We start from the raw sequence: 17,606 nt of genomic DNA on the forward strand, positions 1-17,606 counted from the left end.
GACGAGCTGCACTAGGCTGCCTGCTTTCCAGACAGAGTTGGCACGAGCACCTTCCTTCTATCCTCCTCAAATAAATGAAGACACAGCATGTCCTTTTTTGGGACATGCAATCGTGCCTTGTGTAGGGCTGACATGTGGCTTCCTTATCTGTCAGAAGCTTCAGTCTTAGTCAGTGACAGGGGATGAGCAAGGTCAGATTAGAACTCAGGGGTTTGAACTGCATCACCACCCGACCACATGTCCTGCGTGGAGATACCCGATTGCCTTCCCCTCTAAGACGTAATAGGAAGATGTCACTTACGTGAAATCTTATGTCTCACTTTTCAGGCAAGCATCCATCCTGCTGTTATAAATTATTTAAACAGCTGCTGAGAAATTCTACTTTTGCAGGACCTGCTGAGAATTCACTTTGACCTTGAACTTGATACGTAGCTATCGTCAGAGTGATTTCCCAGGTGACCGGAAGCATCTGGTGTTGCAATGAGGCCAGACTCGAGAGCGCATTTGACAGTTTGCCATCTCGCCGTTGTTTTGACATCTGAGTACCACGCAGTGGCAGAGCAGTCGTGTGGAAAGGAAGGAGGAGATGAGAAGTTTTTGATGGGCACAGCATCCATGCAACGCTGATAAGTCTGTGAGAGGGATGTTTGAGGATGCCCTGGGTCAACTCGCATGAAAGAGGTCAGCTGCCTCCCTGTGCAGCCGGATGGGAGATGATCTTGCCTTAGCTGGCTTTGTGAGCATGAAGAAACCTTCCCCGAGACAGGTAGGGGGGAGGAACAGCCACCGTCTGATTGGCTACTGTTGACCTGTGATGAGTTTCTCATGAGCGTAAGAATTTCAAGGCCTCCTTAAGACTGACACGTGTGCAAAGAATTTGCACTGATATAAGGGATAAGGCAAAATCATGGGTCCTAAGGTCCTAACTTCTGATCTGTCACTAACTTATTATTAAATCTTATGCAGAAGGTATGGGCATTGCAGAAATTAAAAATCAACTGTCTGAAACAGAGAGGCCAGTAGAATAAATGAATGAGGAAAATGCCGAGTTCAGCAGCCACTGACCTCCAGCCACAGGTTGCTAAAGTCTAGTTCTTTAGACTTTCCCAAAAGAGCTGGGAATCCAGATTTTATATAAGATCTCCACAATTTTTTTTAGTGTTTATTTATTTTTGAGAGAGAGAGCAATAGTGAGCCGGGGAGGGGCAGAGAGAGAGGGAAATAGAGGATCTGAAGCAGGCTCCACACCGACTGCAGAGAGCCCACAAACCATGAGATCATGACCCGAGTCAAAGTCAGACACTTAACCCACTGAGCCCCCCAGGCCCCCCAGATCTCCACCTGTTCTTTATTTTTATTTTTATTTTTATTTTTAAATGTTTATTTACTTTTAAGAGAGAGAGATAGAGACAGAGAGTGAGAGCTGGGGAAGGGCAGAGAGAGAGAGAGAGAGAGGGAGACACAACCCGAAGCAGGCTCCAGGCTCTGAGCTGTCAGCACAGAGTCTGACGCGGGGCTCAAATTCACGACCATGAGATTATGACCCGAGCCGAAGTCAGACGCTTAAGCCACTGAGCCACCCAGGCACCCCAGATCTCCACATTTTTAAAGACAGGCACGTAATTCAACCTTTTAAAGAGACCATGAAGACTCCCCCTCCCTCGGCCCCCCTAAAAAACATTAGAGGGAATGAATTGATTCTCTTGGTTTCTGTTGTGTGTGTCTTCCAGGATGCAGAGTCCTTCCTTTTTCCCATGCAAAACGAAGGACCAGGAAAGTAACCTCGCTTTCCAAGATCAACTTGCTTTAATGAACGTTTACCGAGCTACTGAGCGCCCAGTTTAAGCCTCCAGGCAAGGTATCCTGTAAGGATCTGGCTGTGTGAACTTTCACTGTAAGGCCAAGCTATTCCTTTTTTTCTGAGCCTGTATCTTTACCTGTAAACGGAACATAAGGACAGTCATCTCCGTGGATAACAGTGAAGACTAAAATGACTTTACAAGAAGTGCTTTGAAATGGGTCGGTTTTCGCTAAGTGTGAGTTGAATAACATCAGATTTTAAAATGGAACATTGCTGGTTGTTCTTTTTGCCATCTACTGTCAGACTGCAGGGAGAGGTCTTGGGAGGTGAGGTGGGGAGGGGGGATGGGAAGGCAGAGGAGAGGAGGCAAAGAGAGTCTGGTCTGATGCAAGCTTTGGCACTTAATAGGCTGTGCAACCGTAAGCAAGTTGTTCCTTTCTGCTGAGCCCTGATATTTTTGCTTTCTGAAAATCCCTCTTGTAACTTAAGGGTCAACCGGAGAGAATCGACATCTTTCCTGTATTAAGTCTTTATTATGACATTTATTCTGATCTCCTATTAAGTGCTTCCATGGGGTTTCCGAATTTCATCCACAGGAATCTTGACCTAATGCTATGGAATACTTTCATTATCATGTAGCTCTAAATATCTCGTCATTTCTATTGTTATCATCGCACGCATTTATTCAAGAAATGTTTATTTACTCCTTATCACGTGCCAAGCCCTGTGCACAGCAGTGGACGTTTTCTAAAAAACAAGACAGACAGAACCCCTTACCTTAGCGGAATTTATATTCTAGTCTGGAAGACAGCAAAGAGACACAATAAATAGGCAAAAATGCAAAGGACATTAGAAGGGATGCGGCTGTGGAGAGAAATAAAGGAGGCCAGGTGAGGGCAGTGAGAGTTTGAATTTAAATTAATTTTAAAGCAGAGCGGCTAGGGAAGGGGTCACTCTGAAGGTGGCCTGAGGAAGGGGGGGGCGCAGATCTATGGGAAAGCAGCGTGCCTGGCATAGTGAGTGGAAAGAACACGGGCACTAAGGGAGCTGCATTCCTTTCACGTGTACGGGCATCACGGAGACTAGCACGATTTGATCGGGATGGGTAATGGGAGAAAGTGCTAGAAAGAGTCAGGAAGGTAAAGGGGGAGACGGAGCAAGTGGGCTTTCTGGGCTACTGTATGGACTTTGGAAATTATTTTTCCAAATAATCAATTTGTAAGATCCATTTACACTTAATTATTATTATTATTGTTAAAAAAAATTTTTTTTTTAAATTTACTTTTGAGAGAGAGGGAGAGACAGAGCGCCAGCAGGGGAGGGGCAGAGAGAGAGGGAGACACAGAATCCGAAGCAGGCTCCAGGCTCTGAGCTGTCAGCACAGAGCCCGACACGGGGCTCGAACTCACAAACCGCACAATCATGACCTGAACTGAAGTCGGATGCTTAACCGACTGAGCCACCCAGGCACCCCAGCACTTAATTATTACTATTGATACATTTTGACTTACTTCTTTATTCTCTATTTGCAATTCTTTTTCCCTTTGCTTCTTTTTCTTCCTTTACCTCTGTCCTCAGATGGCTTAATAAAATTGCCTTTCCAGAGCACAGATAGAAAAGGACACAGCCTCTGAAAGCAGGCTTTCTGGGTTTGAGTTCTGGCTTCACCACTTTTTGGCAGTATGACCTTGGGTCAGTCACTTCTCATGCCCTTGGCCGCCTACCTGTTGGGAATGGTGACGAGGAGCACTGTCTCCTGGGGCAGCTGTCAGGGTGACAGGAGGCACTTCAACAGCGACTAGCAGATAGAAGGGCCTCAAAACGTGTTCATTGTTCCTCTGTGGGCTTGAAAACTATGTCTGGGCTGTATTTCTATTCCTTTGACATACACTGTTAATTTTTAAAAGCATATATTTTTTAATAATGTGAGAAGTTATTTGACATTTCTTCTTCCTCTTGATCCCCACAAAACCTAACATTCTTTAACTTTCCCTTAAATATTTCCTATTTGTGATTGTTATTTATTTATTTATTTATTTATTTATTTATTTATTTTAATGTTTATTTTTAAGAGAGAGAGAGAGCACAAGCGGGGAAGGGGCAGAGAGAAGGAGACACAGAATCCGAGGCAGGCTCCAGGCTCTGAGCCGTCAGCACAGAGCCTGACATGGGGCTCGAACCCACAAACCGTGAGATCATGACCTGAGCTGAAGTGGGTCGCTTAACTGACTGAGCCACCCAGGCGCCCCTGTGATTGTTATTTAGAGTTTTTTTTTTTTAAATGCTTTGTTTCTTGCAGTCATAAGATTACTAAATTTAATGGTATATTGTGACTCTTTCTGGAATTGCCCTGTCTTTTCCCAGGGTTTATCTTTCTTCTTGCTTTAGTGCATTTTCTTTCACCGGTTTTTTTGTTTGTTTGTTTTGAACTTTATTTATTTATTTTGAGAGAGAGAAAGACAGAGAGAGAGAGGGAGAGAGAAAGAGAGAATCCCAAGCAGGCTTTGCCCTGTCAGCACAGTGCCCAATTCCGGGCTTGAACTCCTGAACCACAAGATCATGACTGGAGTTGGACGTTAATCCAACTGAGCCACACAGGTGCCCCTTTTTACCAGTTTTTTTTTTTTAATTGAAGGTCTTTGGGCATCTGAACGATGGGCTCAGCATTGACCGGAAGCTGCCCAGAGAAGGGGGGGGGCTCGAACATGCTTGCCACAGCAGATCTGGAGTTGTGGCACCCCAGCTGGGGACGCCAGGCAACAGTGCTCCCCACAAAAGGTTTTCCTGAGGGAGGTCAGAGTGGGTCCTTCTATGGGCTGCGGGCCAGGCTGTTTTCTGGAAAGGATTGAATGATGGTTCCCCCGAGTAAGTTTCTAAATCTCAATGCCTGGACCTTGGGACCTTATTTGGAGAAAGGGTCTTTGGTGATATAATTAAGAATCTTGAGATGGGATCACTAGTTGCATGGGATTGGTGGCTCCTGTGTTGGACGGGCAGATGTAGAGCACATCCATTGCCCTGGAAGATCCTTTAACAAGGCTGTTCTTGAGTATGTTGCTTGTATCAGGCAACATGATATGTCAGTGTGTGTGTGTGTGTGCACCCTCACAGGCACAACACGTAAAATCTCACTGAAGGAATCTCTGAAGAATGCAGAATTACTGCGCCCAGAAGCAGTCCTCAGCGTGCGTCAGGCCGACCTACGCTCAGGCAGGTTCTTTCTCCCGACCTGTCCAGCTTTCCTCCTCTCCCCTCAGTTCTTTTACTGCCACAGAATCCTGTGGGAAGATCTAACAAGAAAGAAGTATCTCCCACTGACTCTTGAAAATTCTCTGACTGACTCCATATTTTCAATGTTTTTTTTTTTTTTTTTTCAAGAGAACTTTATTTCTCTAGACGGGGATTCTCCACGTTGGCCATCTCTATGTGCCTGTGTGCTTTTATTTTCAAGCTCTCTCTCTTCTCTAAAAGTTATTGTCACAAGGTGCCACCCTGACCAATGGGGACTGCCCCATTTGGTCTCTCAGGTGTGTTGGGCTAGAAAAATCCTGAAAGCAATCTGTGAGCATTGACATTCTTCTTTCTGGTCACATGATGATGATTGTATGAACATCCACCGTCATGGGCTACTCTGTTAAGATTATTCACACAGAGTCGGCAGAATGCTGTGTCTTTCCAGGAGGCCATTACTCATAAGTTCTATTCCTGAGAGGAATACTGTTATGCAAATAACAAAAAAAGTGACCCATTTAGAAACACATCTGCTTTGGGAAGCCAATTTGCCAGAAATGTGTCTGGTTTTATATTGCCTATCCTATTTTACAGATGAAGAGAAATCTGTATCGTGGCTTTGCTGAACCTTGGTCACTATTAATTATTAATGAGATGGGACTTTGAAAAAAATTCCAATTTCACTTAGAGTCTTGCATAGCATGATGTTTCTGCTTTGACCTCATTTATTTTAACAGCGTTAAACATACTAAAATGTCTGCACCAGGGCCTCCTTACTTTGGAAAGACTTTCCTTCTTTCTCCCAAAGGGTCACATTCTATTGGCTCATATTGCAGAATATTACAAAGCTTTCCTCTAGGACCAGTTTCTGCAAATAGAAGCACCAAAGAGGGTAGTGTCACCTTTTCAGTCTGTGTCTGCTACCAGTCCCGGGAGGTCATTGCTTCAATAGCCTTGATGATGACAACCTTTTGCTTATTAACATTCTCTTTACTGAAAGATGGAGACTGTTCTGTTGATCTAGATCCCCTTCGAGTATTTTCATTATGCTTCTCACTAGCCAGCATCTTGGACAGGAGTACAGAGAATCATGTTTGAAATGGAGGAGAAAAAATAAATAGAGAAGGAAGAAGCCAACATTGTAATGACTTCTGGTTGTCAGCATTCTGAAAGTAAAAAAAAAAAACCCACGTAATTAATTATATCAGGGTTGCTATGCTTGGACACTTCGTATTCCATATGCTTCATTCATCTACTGTTGGGTTGATTCTTCAGCTGTTATTTCTTTACAGTTACCACACAGATAAGTCTCACTAAAATGAGACTGCAGTGCTTTAAAAGATGTTTATGTTATGAGAAACAGCGACATTCTTGGAGGTAATAATACCATGTTACATTTGTGTAGTGAGTGACTATTTATAGAGCATTTTCCCATTCATTGCCCTACTTTGTCCTGAAAGCAATCTTGTCTTAGGGAGTGCTGTCTTGCACCATGATGGATAGGATGCGACCTTTGCTGCTAAGTGGCCCTGAGTTACAGTTCCATCTCTGTCGCTTTCTAGATGTAGGACTGCTACGGGCTGAAGATTTGTGTTCTTTCTAAATCCGTATGTTGAAGCCCTAACCCTTCAGTGGGGCTGTATTAGGAGACGGAACCTCGAAGGGACTAACTGATTACAGTCATAAGAATGGGCTCTGATCTGATAGGATTAATTCTTCCATGATGAAACTCTAGAGAGCACAGGCTCTCCCTCTCATTCTGTCTCATTTCTGTCTCCATGCACACATAGGAAGGGCATTTGAGGCTGTCTGAAAGCCAGGAAAAGAGCTCTCACCAGAAACAGAACCTGCAGGCCCCTTGATCATGGGCTTCCAGCCTCTAGAATTGTGAGAAAATTGATTTCTGTAGTGGAAGCCATAAAACAAAGATCCTGGACACATTCTGGAATATCTGAGCCACTTCTGTATCATAGAGGCCCGAAATTTCAGATCACAGTGTCTCAGAGTCACTTCATTCACTGTTCTGTTCAGTGATCAGCTCCTCAGAGAGGCTTTCACTGTCTAAGAGAGCTGCCACTCTCACATCCTATCTCCCCACCTTGTTTCATTTTTCTTTCTAGGACATATCCACTCGACATGATACTATTTTGTTTATTTCTTTATGCCTGTGTACCTCTCCCACCAGAATACAAGGCATCATGAATGGAGGAACTTGGGTCTCTTTTCGTCTTTGTTGTATCATTGTAACCTACAAGAGTGCCTGGCACATAGTAGTTTCCAATAAATGTTTGTCAAATACATAGGTTTCTGGAGGGATTAATGGAATGCATATGTATTGAATCTTAGAGAGTGTCTTTCTCATAGTAGGTCCTCAAATGAAGGCAACTATGATTAAAATCATGGCATATGAACACAAATTTTACTTTTACATTTTATCAAAAGGCACTTACTTAATTCCTCCCTACATGCTAGCCACTAAACCAGGACATGCAAACAAGTCCAAGGTCACACAATTAATTTAGAAGCTGGTAAAATCTAGATCACTTGGGAGTATGCAGATCTTTTGGAGGTTTGATCTAATCTTTCCATTAATAGTTTGTCTGCTTAAATTATCCAAGTTGAAAATACGGCAAAATTATTTTATTTTGCCTCTAGAACCCATCTGCAAAATGAAAGAGAACAGGCAGAAAATTATTTCAAGGCAATTAGAAGACTGTTTTGTATGTATTGAAAGGTTCGTGGTTGTTGCAACAACACAATGATGTGGCTAATGGGAAGAGACCAGACGACACGATAGAAAGACGTAACTAAAAAAGTAAGCAGGTGGAAATGTATTGAGGTGGCTACACAAAGAAGAATATTGATGCTCCCAAAAGGAGGTAACAAATTCTCAGTTCTCTAAGGTCTGCCAGAACATAGAGCTGCTCATAGGACTGCCAGAATCATAGTTCCTCCAGGCACGAGACACTGAGAATCTTTAGCTCAGTGTTCCCTTAGGGATTTGGAAGTGTTTAATACCTTTTGGGCCACCGTCATCTACCAATTTCCATTCCCTGGCACCTCACCTTTCCAAAAGCTCTGGTTACAAGTCCATGTTGTTGATGAGGAGAGGATAAGGAATGTAAACCAGTCCTGTACATTCTTGAGTATTTGCCAAAAGATTAGGTCAATCAAAGACATTTTCTAGACCAATGAGAGAATAGTTTGGAGACATTGGGCATTGACCTAGGAGTCTAACATCTGTCAAGTAAAAGCTCCCAAAGAAGTAAAGAACAACTGTGGTAGATTAAATATGTCCACAAATCCTTTGCAGTTCCTCCCATTGAGATATGGAGCCTGTTTTTCCAGTCTTGAATCTGGGTTGTTCTTGTCACTTGCTTTGGCCCATAGAAAATGAGGGAGATGATGTGTGACTTCATTCAGACTTTAGGAGTCCCTGAGGTTTCCATTTCTGCCTTCTCAGATGCTGCGTGGAGACTCCACGTGATGGATGAAGAAGCCCAGATGGAGAGAGTGTTCCAGTTGGGCCCAGGCCTGGCTGACTTGCCCTCCGGAAGCATCTGCGTGAGTGACCTCAGGCAAGACCAATGGAAGAGCCAACCAGCTGATCCACAGAATTGTGAGAAATAATGAAATGTTGTTTTAAGCCTTGAAGTTTTTGTTTTTGTTGTTGTTGCTGTTTTTTGAGAGAGAGAAACAGAGTGTGTATCTGTGTACCTGTGAGCAGGAGAGGGGCAGAGGGAGAGAGAATCCCAAGCAGGCCCCATGTTGAGCATGGAGCCCCATACTGAGCTTAATCCCATGACCCTGGGATCATGATGTGAACTGAAATCAAGACTTGGATGCTCAAACGACTGAGCCATCCAGGCACCCCAAGCCTTGAAGTTTTGAGGTGGTTTGTTATGTAGTGACAGATAACTAACAGAGGAATAATAAAGGTTAGAAAGACGAGAGGAGATACATACCTGAAGAAAATATATCTGACATACATTGCTGAAGAATGGTATGTCTTCTTGAGTGTTGCACAGGATGAATTTTTAAAAAGGATTCAGATCTGGATACATCTTAATGCGTCCACTATCCAAATCCCTAAGATGAAAAGAAAACCGTAAAAATTTCCAGAGCAGAAAACAAACAGATAAAGAACAGAACAAAACAAACGCCCCCCTGTTTTCCTAAAAGATTTATTGTTGGCAGCACTGGATGACAGAATAAAAGGAGAAATTATTATCTAAGTCCTGATTTAAATAATTTTGATTCTAGAAAACCATACCCAGCCAAACAACATTTAAGTGCAAAAGCAAGAAAAAGAAAATTTAGGATCTGCTAGGACCCAGACAGTTTACCAGCCACAAGCCTTCTCTGAAAGAGTTACTCAAGGATATATTTCAGCAAACTGAAAAGTGAATCAGAGAAAGAGTAACACCTGAGATATAAGAAATTGACAGGTAAACAAAACCAGTCAAACAGAGAGTTACCTTATTAATCTTTGATGCCTAACATGGAAAACAATTCATAGTCACTTATCTGGAACTAAAGTCCCATAGCTTATGACCTGACATATGTGGGACTGGTAAAGTGATGGAGTGCTAGGTTTCTTTTCCAGTTTAGGGAAAATTATAAATATTGACTTATTTCATGGAACTATAGAGAACATAGGTTTTGATAAGCATGTTAAAAATGTAAAGGTAATACTGGACAAAGAGCAACATGATGCATAATCTTCTAAACCTCTAAAGTCAAAAATTTACACCACCACCAAAAACCCCACTTGCTGGTTAATAGAAAATAGAAAATACATCTAACCATTTCAATGGTGCCATAATTATGGATGGATGAATCTCACAAAGATGAATTTGTGAGAGATGGATGAATTTCACAAACATTGAGCTTTGTGTGTAGGGTACTGTACATCTAGCTCAATGTTGAGTATGGTGGAAAGACTTAAAATGACACAGAAAATTAACAATAGGAGACAAGAATGTGCTATGCCAGGCCTTCCAATTCAACGCAGCCGACTGAATGTGTGTGTTTATCTCCACTCCCTCTCACAGCTCCATTAAAGAGAAGGGAAAAGAAGGTGTGGCTCTACAAAGAGAAAGAAAGAAGAGGCAATGGCAGTTTTCTGAAGCCAGAAATCAGAGAGAAAAGTGGTAAGTGACCCGGCCAACCAGAGAGAGAGGGCATGGGAGCCTGAGTAGAATCCTTGAAACAGATGAATCAACATGAAAACCCTGAGAATTTGAAATGTCAGGTACCTATAAATGTGTAGCTATTGGAAAGCCCAAGACAAAGAGAATCATTGAAGCAGCTGGCTTCCTAGATGCCCTCCTGGCCCCACATATCCAGTTGACTTCCCAGGTATTAGTATAATGCTGGAGATTTATTCTTGGGGAAGGATGAACCAAAGGGTCTCTGAACGGGACACACCAAGTTCAAGTTCAAAGTGTGAATGCTGTACTGCAGACAGAGGATTAAGTGAGTATTATCTGTCAAAGGGTGAAAATGCTAGAACTTTTTTTTTTTTTTTGGCAAAAAAGACTTGTAACTCTTAGTTAATTTTCTCTGGTTCCTGGGACATTGATATCTATAGATATTATTAGTTGATGATTCCACCCATGGGAAGGCAGCTTCTCTCCCCTTCCCGCACCCCCCGCCCCTTGCCATCACACATACAGCTGAGTTCATGGTAGCTTGTCCCTTTGAGTATGAATGAGTAGGAAATAAATAACAGACAAGGGAATTATCCAGCATGAAAGACAGAGGTCCAAACAAACAAACAAACAAACAGAATAAAGATGCTTGTAGGAAACAGAGACAAGTGTAGGGAGAAGAAGAAAATTCAAACAATTAACTGTAATTAATATTCCTGGAAAATAAGTGAAGAATAATATTTGGGAAACAAAACAAAATATATATAAAAATAGAACATTTAGAAAAGTAAAGCAACTTTGCAAATGAAAAATAAGCAGAAATTATGAGGCATAGTCTCTAAAGATAGTTAATATCCACAAAAGGAGAGATCTCTACTCCTATGCCCAAAGAAGTGAAAAAAACCCAGTTGTGTCTTAACAAGGAAATTCAAATGAAATTGAGAATACTAAAAATGAATGGCAACCTTGTGGGATTGACTATAACAATCTTCAGAGGAAAATTCATGCCTTAAATGCATTTTTATTTAGATGTGTTTACCGAATCTACTTTATTTTTTCTTCTTGGCTCACAGCTAAACTACATTTCCCAGCTTCCTCTGCAGTTAGGTGGAACCATGTGACTAAGTCCTGGCCAGGGGAGTATGGGAAGAAGTAATGATGCTCCTTTCAGGCCTGACCTCTGAAACAGCCTGTTCGCCAAAACCTCCTTACTCATTCTTTCTCTCTCCCTTTTCTCATTAGTTGCCCAGATGGAGGGATTCAAGGCAAGTAACGAGTGCCAGTAAATATCACCCTTGCTTCTGTTGCTGTTCAGGCCATTTCCGCTTTCCACGTGGTGATGGTGGTGTGTGCGTGGTGGGGGAGGGGGAGTGCATCATTTATCCCTTGGTTCTTCCGCGCTCTTAGTTCCAGACTGACAGGATACCTGGTAGTTTATCACAAAGGGAAAAGCATATTTGAAGTTCTTAACTCAGGGATGCAGTAGCTTGGAGAGGTTTTTTTTTTTTTGTCACAAACTGAAATGCCCCATGGGTGCGTGTGCGATTCTTTTTGAGAGTCTGAAGCAATTCATTCATGTATTCATTTATCCGTTCATTTACATGTTGGGCATACTTTTTAAGTATCTACCTATCTAATGTACTATACTGGGCGTGGAGACAGACAGGTTTCATGCCTGAATAAGAGAGACAACTAAATGAGTACCTGAGGGGCGCCTGGGTGGCTTAGTGGGTTGAGCGCCTGACTCTTGATTTCCACTCAGGTCATGATCCCAGGGATCGAACCCTGCATCTGGCTCTGAGCTGAGTGTGGGGTCTGCTGGAGATTCTCCCTCCCCCCCCCCCCCCGGCCACTCCTTCCTTTCCCTCTCTCCTCTGCCCTGCTCCAGAGCTCTCTCTTTCTCAAATAAATAAATGAATAAACAAAATAATAAAAACGTAGATTGTAATAGTCTTATGGTTATAGTCACAGTAAGTTGTGTTAGGAAGAAGCCACTTAGACTCTTTAAAGAGGATAATCAGGGGAGACATAGCATCAAGGGTGGGAACGGGAGCACCCTACAAGAAAGCTCCGCGGGTTATGCAAGCACTTGCGGACAACGTGGAAGACTTTGGCTTTCATTTTGAGTCTTCAAGTTTGAAAAAGGTCTTTTGGGCTTCGGATGGAGAACAGATTAGAGCAGATATTAAGTAACTGGTGTGAAGAGACAGGATGATTTATGAGAAAATATGTTTGTAATCCATTAACACGTAATGTCCCATAAGGAATTTCTCCTACTCAATGATATTTTAGTAAAAGAATTTTCAGTCCTAAGCTTGTCAGCAGTGATCTTGTTATGCCCTGTTTGCAAGGGTCTGGCTTTCTGAGTGACTGCATTTTTGCGCTAGAAAAAACAATCTTATTTTCAAGAAATATTATTTACTACGTCTGAGTGTTTTAAGTGCAAGCCGTCCTTGGATTTGTCTGAAAATGAAATGTCTCACTGAATGTTGTGATTTGTGTGTGATTTGATGGGAAAGTTTTAGCCCAATGAGGGGGAATACATGAACTATTTTTGTTCTCTTATTAGTTTATATTAGAGGCGTTCAAAATAAACCACGCTCTTCTCACTACTGCCATTGTATTCGAACAAAGAACATTCTTTGTTCCTTATACTATCAGGGCATGTTTGGTAAGGGAAGGAATGAATAGTAATTTTCTCTGAATATATTAAAAAAATAAATAGAAGGTACCTTGCCAAGAGACAGAGAACTAAGAATGACTGCTCATTTAGATTTAGATTTTTGGTTTTTGTTTTTCTTTTTAAATGGCTCGTGTCCTTACAAATGGGCCCTGTGGCTGATTCTTCGGTAAGCATGGATAACACTTTGGATTGAACACAAACTATTTGACTATTTAGCTCTGGATGCAGTCTCTGTGAAGTCATTGGTATGTGGTTTTATGCAGTCTGGCTGGGTTGAAAGGTCTTGAAATAGGGATCCTATGACCCCTTCGGTTCCCCAACTCCACTGCTAGTATGGTGGCCTGAGGCACATCTCCTATTATAGCAGCAGGTCATAATGCCAGCCCATGAAAATGAGTTCAGGTGGCAGAATTGCTGTTTGACTATGGGACTGTTACAGACAGTGATGGGGAGGAGTGAGCTCTCCTTGGATCTTGCCAGAATTACAACTCAGTGAAAACGTGATTGGATTTTGCTTCACTTCTGGTCTACTTTTTACAAGAGGTCTATATTTGGTTCAGTGGGTTTTATGTTAGATTTAGTTCGATGACTGTAGAAACACATAGGTTGAAATTAATAATAAAAATACAGGGGTGCCTGGGTGGCTCAGTTGGTTAAGCGTCCGACTTCGGCTCAGGTCATGATCTCACCGTGCCTGAGTTCGAGTCTCGTGTGCAGCTCTGTGCTGACAGCTCAGAGCCTGGAGCCTGCTTGGGATTCTGTGGCTCCCTCTGTCTCTGCCCCTCCCCTGCTCGTGCTCTGTTCCTCTCTCTCAAAAATAAACAAACATTAAAAAATTAAAAAATAATAAAAATATAGCCTTTGGTTGCATCTGTGATTTTGTTAAAAAGTATTTTCCATCAAATATTTAACAATTTCTTCTTGTTTGTGTTCCAGTCAAATTCTTGGTCTCTGGAGGTGCTTATAATTAAGTAAATGGCCATCTGTTTTTTTTTAGATAGCCGTTTAGCCACTGAAGCAGTGTTGAGGCTGTCTCCAGCTCCAGGCTCTTGGGATTGAAGCAGGAAAACATGTTAGCCTTGTTCAGAGACCTGGCCTTCATCTGTAATTTGTGGTATAGTACTGTAGAGAATAGCAAAGTATCAGAAGGTGGGCTTGAAAAAGTGTCAGAACGAGAGGATACTGATAAGTACCTGTTATTTTTTTTCCATTGAAGTTTTTGTGTTTATGTTGCCATTACTATTTTTGTCTATTTATTTGGAATTAGTCAATCAAAATTTTTTTGTAGTTAACATTTGCGGTCCTCTACTCTTTTGTGTGTGTGTGTTCTTGGCAGGAAAGGATTACCCTGGGTTTTTCTATTTGCTTCTTTTATGGAATTTCAGGTAAAATGAATTTAAATGGCGACTGTGGAGATATTGGAATGGCAATGAAGTGTCACAGAAATAGGGTCTCTTGTTGGGGCTTCTACTTATGTCTTCAAGTTTTTAGAATAAATGCAGAGGGCAAGTAAATACTGAGAGACATTTAGCTGTCATTGTAAGTGCAAATAGATCACAGATTTGGACTTTTTTCATGTGTTATTTTCTAACCGTCAACAGCTTTGCACATTCATGCTTTCCTATAGCTCACTTTCCCATCTGTCTTCAGGTGCATGGAAATATTGAATGTTTACCCACTTCCCATAAAAGGGTTAAGAGATTACGGGTAGTGTTCTTTTCGAACAAAGAATGGCCAGTTACCCTTTTGGTCCTATTACGGATTTGTTCAAGCCCTTGTCATTTACAAGCCATCTTCATTACATTACATTTCAGCCATCATCACCGTCTTATTCTAGATTATTCTCATTGTTCCAGAAAGAAGCCCTTCACTCATCAGCAGTCACTCCCCATTTCAGCCTCCCTCCCTGCCCTTGGCAACTATTAATCTATTTTTTTGTCACTGGATTCTTACATTCTGTACACCTCATATTAATGGAATCATAAAATATGTGGCATTTTGTGTCACTTAGGATAGTGTTTTAAGGATTCCTTTATACTGCGGCATGTATAGTGGATTTGATGGCACATGAATTCTATCTCAATAAAAAAGTATACATAAAAGCCATGGGACTTAGTTAAATTAAAAAACCTTGCCATTCAGATGGGGGGCGGCACCAAACGTATCAACCTATTTACTCGAAATTAATATACAAACATATAGTTCTTAGTTTCTAGGTTACCTCTCACTTCACAATTTTCCTTTTCCCCTGTTTAATAAAACTGGATTCGAAATAACTCTTTTTCTACCACATCAACCTTGCAATACTTTCTCTTGAACACCTCCTGTTAATTTTTGCTTCTCTGGGAACCAGGTCATCGAAACCCTCCCGCGGCAGAAAAAGTTGTGGATAAACACGTCCACTTGGAGTCAAGTGCTGGGGTTTGTATTTTTGATAAAAGTGTGTGATGTTTGCCTTTCCTGGCCCAGTTTCTTCTGCCATAAAATGGGCACAGTGATAATCCTACCAGAGGGTGGTCGTGAGGTGTAAATGAGTGTTTAGAGCAGGGCAGAGAACACAGTAAGTTTTCAGATGATGTAAGTGATTATCACTCTTCCTGGTGCTGATGTTTATGCCACTGATGGTGTCCAGGTGGACGTGCTTAGGGACTGAGAAGTTTTACAGTCATGATTACAAACATTCAACAGAAGTAGAGAGGTCTTTATTAATTCCTACCTTATACATTAGAATTCTGCATTTATGGCTAATGGGGTTCAGCTTTGGATGTTTATTCGTGATGAGCACTGTGGCCATATGGCTTATCAAGAGCATAATAGAAATATAGACATCAAACAGGAAGAAGCTGTGGAATGGAAATAAACATAATTCAACTCAGCTTTCCTTTTGTACTAGGTATTGTTTGTATTAAAGTGTCAGTAAAGAGGTTGGGAAGTACTTGGCATTCAGATTAATGTCATCAATAACCAGATTTATGGAAACACATAAAAGCAGAAGTAACTTGATACAGAAACATAAAATTCCATATGCTTCTTCAGATTGGTAGATGGATCGCTTTTATCTAATATTGAGATTCTGAAAATAATCACATGAAAATTTTGATCATTTGTGGATTTTCCAACATTTTTAACTGAGAATTTCAACTGCTAGCTTTTTTTTTTTTGGAATGTTGATTTATTTTCGAGAGAGAGAGAGAGCGCACAAGCCAGGGAGGGGCCTAAGAACCAATCTGCGGGGGGAACTAGGTTTGAAAACAAAACAGATAGATTCTGAGGCCTCATGGCATCCCTACCGTATCAGAATCTCCCAGGGAAATGCCTGGGATGCGGTAATCTAGCTGTTGCCCAAATCTGGGTGTCCATAAAATTACAGACACAGTACTGTAATTTGAGAAAAATACCTGAGCTTAAAAAGTTTTCTTATAAAAATCACCAGTAAACATGGAAAATGGACCCATTTCTTCCAGGTTACTTCAGCATTTTAAGGGAAATTCTTACCTGCATTTAACTAGGATATAAAATTGCTATTTACACAGAACATAATAATGATCCTTGCATATTCTCCATTTTTTTCTTTTTCAACAGATAGAATGAAAAATTAGTTGACTTGCATGTTTCTTCAGTTTCCTGAATTTTTACAACCTTGAGAATGATTGCATGAAATATGGGCAAATATAAAACATAATGTTCCCTAATGACTGAATCTTATTCTCATTTTTTTCCCCTACTACTGCTTGATGAGATGCAATTTTTGTAATGGTCCTTTGCAAAAGTTTCTCTGGCAGCTTTTGTTTTGAAGCAGAGATATAAATTATGGGATGAATATTTCTAGGACATCCTTCCCCATCATGCCCTCAGAAACAGATATAATTTTAATGGGTATTCGTAGGGTATGGTAGAGGAAAATTTAATTTAAAAATATTAAAGCCATGAAAGTTTGCTACAACCCATCATCCAGTTTTATTCTTAGTCTACTCTTTATTGTAATAATGAGGTCCTGGTATAAGCTGTAAAGTTATTTTTACCTTCTTATTCTGGGCTCCAGGATCTACTCTTTTTTTTTTTTTTAATTTTTTTTTCAACGTTTTTATTTATTTTTGGGACAGAGAGAGACAGAGCATGAACGGGGGAGGGGCAGAGAGAGAGGGAGACACAGAATCAGAAACAGGCTCCAGGCTCTGAGCCATCAGCCCAGAGCCTGACGCGGGGCTCGAACTCACGGACCGCGAGATCGTGACCTGGCTGAAGTCGGACGCTTAACCGACTGCGCCACCCAGGCGCCCCCGGGATCTACTCTTAAAAAGACTGACAATCCCAAATGTTGGTGAGGATGTGGAACTCTTATATGTCATTGGTGGGGGTGTAAAACAGAGGTCAATTTGAATAAAGGTCTGGCAATTTTTATAAAACTCAATGTTTTATTTAACCCAGCAGTTCCATTCCTGGCTGCTTACATAAGGGAAATGAAAAATGTGTATGCAAATGTTTATAGTAGCTTTACTCATAATAAACCTCAAATACAAATAGCTTGGGTGGTTATTAATGGGAGAATCGATAAACAAATTATGGTATATCACTAGAGAAGAATACTATCCAGCACTAAAAAAGAATGAATCCTTGATTTATGCAAACTCCTGAGTGAACCTCAAAAACATTGTGCTAAATAAAAGAAGACTTACCCAAAGATAACATATGATTTCATGTATGTCTTACAATCAGCAAAGCTAATTTTGCAGCTAAA

The 17,606-nt window shown here is 41.2% G+C and overlaps 1 protein-coding gene across 1 annotated transcript in view; it reads left to right on the top strand.

Moving 5' to 3' along the window:
- LOC147578705 (uncharacterized) overlaps window positions 1-17,606 on the top strand; it is a 33,256-nt gene that overhangs the window by 15,013 nt on the left and 637 nt on the right. The window contains exons 2-4 of the mRNA XM_086719761.1: window positions 8,496-8,651; window positions 10,087-10,185; window positions 11,428-11,467. Of these exons, the coding sequence (XP_086575887.1) occupies window positions 8,519-8,651; window positions 10,087-10,185; window positions 11,428-11,467 (272 nt within the window). The 5' untranslated portion in view covers window positions 8,496-8,518. The remainder of the gene's footprint in view (window positions 1-8,495; window positions 8,652-10,086; window positions 10,186-11,427; window positions 11,468-17,606) is intronic.

This window comes from Puma concolor, chromosome C1, assembly GCF_028749965.1.
Source record: "Puma concolor isolate L17-30 chromosome C1, mPumCon1.1.hap2, whole genome shotgun sequence".
In the NCBI taxonomy this organism is placed as follows: Eukaryota; Metazoa; Chordata; class Mammalia; order Carnivora; family Felidae; genus Puma; species Puma concolor.